At 53.2% G+C, this 5,343-nt stretch overlaps 1 protein-coding gene across 1 annotated transcript in view; it reads left to right on the top strand.

Moving 5' to 3' along the window:
* CNTN4 (contactin 4) overlaps positions 1–5,343 on the top strand; it is a 266,241-nt gene that overhangs the window by 249,225 nt on the left and 11,673 nt on the right. The window contains exons 15-19 of the mRNA XM_023533299.1: positions 604–674; positions 1,821–2,055; positions 3,974–4,086; positions 4,588–4,774; positions 5,206–5,322. Coding sequence (XP_023389067.1) covers positions 604–674; positions 1,821–2,055; positions 3,974–4,086; positions 4,588–4,774; positions 5,206–5,322 — 723 coding nt within the window. The remainder of the gene's footprint in view (positions 1–603; positions 675–1,820; positions 2,056–3,973; positions 4,087–4,587; positions 4,775–5,205; positions 5,323–5,343) is intronic.

Consider the following 5,343-nt stretch of genomic DNA (forward strand, 5'->3'; position numbering starts at 1 on the left):
ACCGTAACTAAGGCCTCTCACAATCCTGAGGTGGAAGCTAGCATAACGTCCCCTCTTTCACAGAGAAAACGGAGGATCAAACAGGTTAAGCCCAGTGAGCCAGGGGTCAACCCGTGTCCACCCCTCCCTTCAACACCCAGCTCAGAACCCACCTTCCTCCCATCAGCCGGCCCTGCCCCGAGCAGCCCGTCTGCAGACGTCACTGTGCTCCCGTGCTGTGTGTCACCCACGTTGCCCTGCCGCTGCTCTCTCTGCGTGTGCTGTCCCCCTCCGGTGAGATCGTGAGCTCTGCCCGGCAGCGCGTGTGCGTCCCTGCCTGTGTGCCACCACAGGGTCCGTAAACGCCGGCCCAAGCCGCTAGGGACCCCGGCCGCTAGGGACGGAGCCGAGCGCGTGGCCACCCACGTCAGATAACACGAGCACCTGTTGGAAGGGAAACGGGACTAGCGGCCGTTCGCTCGGTCCATTTTGCTTCCTCAAGGTGATGCCTTCGACCCCTCGGCCACTGACCTCGAAGGACAGTACTTGTTGGAAGGGCCCCCTCAGCCAGGCCCTCGCTCGCCGTCCCCACCTGACGTGATTTGTTTCCTGTCTCCTCTGCAGTCCCTGAAGTCGCCCCGGCTAACGTCAGCGGTGGTGGAGGCAGCAAGTCTGAGCTGGTCATAACCTGGGAGGTAAATGAATCACAGGACAGAAAGAACATGCGTTAGTCTAGGCTGCTTTGTTATTTCCCTCTGTGCGAACATATCTGGGAAGGTTCCTCCCCTGTTTTTATCGGCTAAAATCCATTTGCATGCAAACGCTCCCTCTCACGCAGCTAACAGCTAGCAGGGAAAGAGGGTGCCTGCCCACCAATTGCTGAGTTAGGTTTTAATCTGCTGCATCATAGGAGAAACAGTCACGAAAGAGAAGATGACATGAGGAAAAAAAATGTGTGTGTGTGTGTGTGTGTGTGTGTGTGTGTGTGTGTGTGTGTGTGAGCTCTGCCCGGCAGCCTGCTCACACACACACACACACACACACACACACACACACACACATACACACATACACAACCACCCACCCACCCACCCACCCCAGTTCTGCCTTTCTTCCCGAATTGCTCCATGGCCAATTGACTGAAAACATCTGCCAGCAATAGATTCAGTGAACCAGCGTGATTTCCTGGCAATTAGCTTTGACGCTGGAGCTCTCTTCTACGAGGTGTTTTCTAAACAACCTGGAGGAAGATTAGTCACTAATTTATAGAAATCGATTCTGAGAAAGGAGGTGGGAGTTTGAGAAAGGGTTCTTGATGTTTTCGAAGGATTCTAGACAACAGGCCAGAAGTTAAAATCATTCATTCAGCCAAAGCCCCAGCAGAGGAAGAGAGTCCGTCACCGGCTCAGCCCTCCGGTTCTGAGAGGGGACATCTTGGCTCGGCCAAGACGGTCTTTGCTCCTTCGGGTCTTTGTCTGTGCGGCGCTGGACGAAGCCTCGCAGTGGAGGGTCCGTGTTGGAGCTGTTGGTTTCGGATCAACTGCCCGTGTTTCTCGTAGTCGTTTCCAGCTATCCCAGATCGGGAGCTGACGCCACGCTCTCCACTGCACATTCTGGGTTGTTCGTTTATTTGTTTGTTTGTTTTAACTCTGCTCCGCTACGTCATGAATATCTGAGGCAGCCCAATGGCTGGCCAGGATCTCAGGACCTTGACAAAGCCTGAGGTTGGGGCTGGGGGGCGGGGGGACCTAAGCTCGGAATGTTCTGTGGGGGAGGGGGGAGGCAAGCATTCTGCGTTTGCCTCGCGTCACCGTGACTTCTCAGCCTCCCTTCTCCCCCAGACGGTCCCCGAGGAGCTGCAGAACGGCAGAGGCTTCGGCTACGTGGTGGCCTTCCGGCCCCACGGCACAGCTGTGTGGATGCTGACGGTGCTGGCCTCGGCCGACGCCTGCAGATACGTGTTCAGGAACGAGAGCGTGCGCCCCTTCTCCCCCTTCGAGGTCAGGGTGGGCGTCTACAACAACAGAGGAGAAGGCCCTTTCAGCGCCACCACCGTGGTGTACTCTGCAGAGGAAGGTACGGGTCCCGCTGCCCAGACTCGCGACGGCTCTGCCATTCTCAGAGGCCGACTTTAGGACAGACACTCGGTTGGGCGCTGCACCCATAAGTCCAGGGCATACTATGATGTGAGGGGCGTGCGATGTAAAAAATGTGGTTCATCGACCACCAGCGGTCTCTTAGATAGACATCTGGTCCCCAGAGGATCAAAACAAAGGGCTAAGTCCGTTGCTAAGGACCAAAGCTGCAGGTGCCGTAGAAGATGGTCGCATCTATTTACATGTTATCCGCACTCTCGAAAGAATTTGACCTTATCCCGTTAGATGAATATCAGAAGATAATCTGCACTTCCTCGCACCATTTTCCTTTTATAAATCTTGTACTTAGAAGTTATTCTGTTATTAAAGAAAGGAGTGAGCCCTGAAACAGCGTGGCAGCTCTCGTCGCTGTCCCCAGGGTCATTCTGTGTATTGTCGCTGCCCCTGGGTGACCCCCGCTCTCTGAAGGCCCCTCACACCTTCGGTAGCGTTGGAATTCGTCTTCATCGTTTTCAAGGTCATGGTCAGAATGACCCTGTATTAAGACATCTGAAAGTCAAGTCACTGATTTGGAGTAGATGGGGATGTGACCCCCCCCCCCCCCCAGAGAGAGAAGCCAGCCCCTTAGACTTGGTAGCCCCCCGTGCTACCCCAGCCCCTGCAATGTCCCCGCACACGCCACGCCCCAGCCCCAGCCGAGGGACTTGCGGTTGCCCAGCCAAGCCGAGCCCCGGGCACGTGCATGCCGCCACTTCCCTGACACCCCCTGTCGTGCCCGCCTGAGATTTCACCCTCACCCTCCCAGACGCAGCGCGAACCGCCGAGGCCCTCTCTCGTGTCCCCAAGCCAGCTGAGTTCCCCGCTTCGCTCGCCCCTGATGTCTTCACATTCTTCGTTGTGACGCTCATCCCGTGTATTGTGCATGTTGGATTTTAGCTTTAAGTCCTCACTGAGGAGTGTTTCTTAAGGCCCAGCTATTAATTTTTCGCCTCTGTATCATTGGTGTCTAAACGCGTGTGACACACAGACCCTTAGTAAATGCTGAATTAGTGAACGCGTAAGTAGACGCGTACGTGGTTCCAGACAGGCAGGGCCTTGGGGGTGCCTTGTCCAGTGCTCTCTGGAGTGTGACGTGCCTTCCAGAGGGGGGGACACGAGCTGCTGGGAGATGGAACCAGATGTACTTCTAAAGCTATGTCATGGTTACGTGGATTCGAAATGCATTAGGAAAAAAAATACAGCTATCAAATCAAAACCAGGATTTCATGAACGTTATTGCTCATGACGTGGCCGGATTTTTCTTTAAGGAGGACTGCTGGAAGGAAGATATTAATATACAAAGATGGTACACAGTTTTGGTGAAAATCCTGTAAAACGAAGTAAATTTGGGAGACAGTCTTGGTCCAGATGCTTCTCTGCAGCTGAGGCACAGGGAGGGGGGCTGACTTGCCCGAGATCACACAGTTGGCCGTGTGGGGCTGAGCTGTCCCCGGCTGTCCCGAACCTGTCAAGTCGCTGGACTCTTGTTTCCTTCTCTCTCATATTCATAATCCAGTGACTACTCATCCCTCCTGTGACAAATGCTAAGTAAGGATGCGTGTTAAAGGAATTGCTGGCTACAAAAACTTGGGGCTTCGACTTAAGTAGTTCCGGGGGACTTTCCTCCACCTGCCCCCAAATTTAGAATCCGAGGCTCTGGACGAGTCTCTTCATCACCATTGCCATCACTCCCCCCTTCCTGCTGTCACTCAGGGCTGCTCTGTAAAACTTCGAAGGTTTAGACCAATGCCGCTGAGGGTGACCCTATCACCGTGGACTCTGCACCTCGTGATGCTGGTCCCTAGAGGCCCGTCCCGATGCAGCTGACGTAGTAAAACCTTTTCCCTACCCTTCTGCAGAGCCTACCAAACCGCCGGCCAGCATCTCTGCCAGAAGTCTTTCTGCGACAGACATCGAAGTCTTCTGGGCCTCCGCCAAGGAGAAGAACAGAGGACGGGTACAAGGTTACGAGGTTAGCGGGGGTCGGGGCCCTGGGTCTGAAAGATCCCGACGCTCAGTGATATCTCCGAGACACGCTGTGACAGGAAGGGCCCAGATCCCCACGTACAGGCCTTCGTCTAGGCCAGGCCTCCACGGAGGCACCGAATGTCCCTTTTCTGCAACACCCTCCAGAGATGCGTTTGAAAATATATGCAGGACCGAGCACTTACAGGATGGCTGTCCAGATGAACTTGGCCTTCTGATGAGCCCACGGTCACTCGGGCTCAGAACAAAGGGAGGAGAGAAAGATTGAGAAATAACCAAGAACGGCTGGGGCAGTCACCATCTCGCTGTGACCTAAGCACAAAAAGGGACCCTTCTCACCGAGGGTAATTCCCCGCAGCAGACAGAGCTCTGGGTTCTGAAGCTCTGCTTACGAATCGTTACAGAAAATTAACTCCGTCATCAGAATCGGTATTGAAACACGTATCACCTGATGACGATGGAAATATCTGTCGTTTTGTTTTCTCAGATTAAATATTGGAGACACGACGACAAGGAAGAGAACGCTAGAAAAATACGAACGTTTGGAAATCAGACGTCGACAAAAATCACCAACTTGCAAGGCAGCGCGCTGTATCACCTGGCTGTGAAGGCGTATAACACTGCCGGGACAGGCCCCTCCAGTGCCACCGTCAACGTGACAACCAGAAAGCCACGTGAGCACAGCCTTGCTCGGACGTAGTTTAGGGATTCCTCAGGCATATCCCAAGTTCGTTCTCTGTCCCCACCTCCCAGCGATCATTTGCATACTAATGGGTTCCATTCTGCAGATTCAAATTTACCTTAGCATTTTAACCAAACCTGTCTGAATAGCATGCAGAATTCAGCGCTGTGGAGGACAGAAAGATAAATGTTTTTCTCCTCACTGGGAAGGGCCACTTCTTTTAGCTATAAATGTTAGGCGACCAACTGAATCTTTTTCCATTTGCGATGCCTGAAGTCGTCAGATTTTAGCGACCTTGAAGACACATATTAGGGCAATAGCCCATTAAATTGCCTCCACTCTCGGATTCCAGTGAGGAGATGTTCCTCAGCCTCCATGGCGACTTAATAATCTGTGACTTCGTATATCTTAATTTTTTTACAGCACCAAGTCAGCCTCCTGGAAACATCATATGGAATTCATCGGACTCCAAAATTATCCTCAACTGGGACCAGGTGAAGGCCCTGGACAACGAGTCGGAAGTGAAAGGCTACAAAGTGGGTAACTTTTTTTGCAAAGGCC

The sequence above is a fragment of the Pteropus vampyrus genome, unplaced genomic scaffold, assembly GCF_000151845.1.
Source record: "Pteropus vampyrus isolate Shadow unplaced genomic scaffold, Pvam_2.0 Scaffold100, whole genome shotgun sequence".
Classification (NCBI taxonomy): domain Eukaryota; kingdom Metazoa; phylum Chordata; class Mammalia; order Chiroptera; family Pteropodidae; genus Pteropus; species Pteropus vampyrus.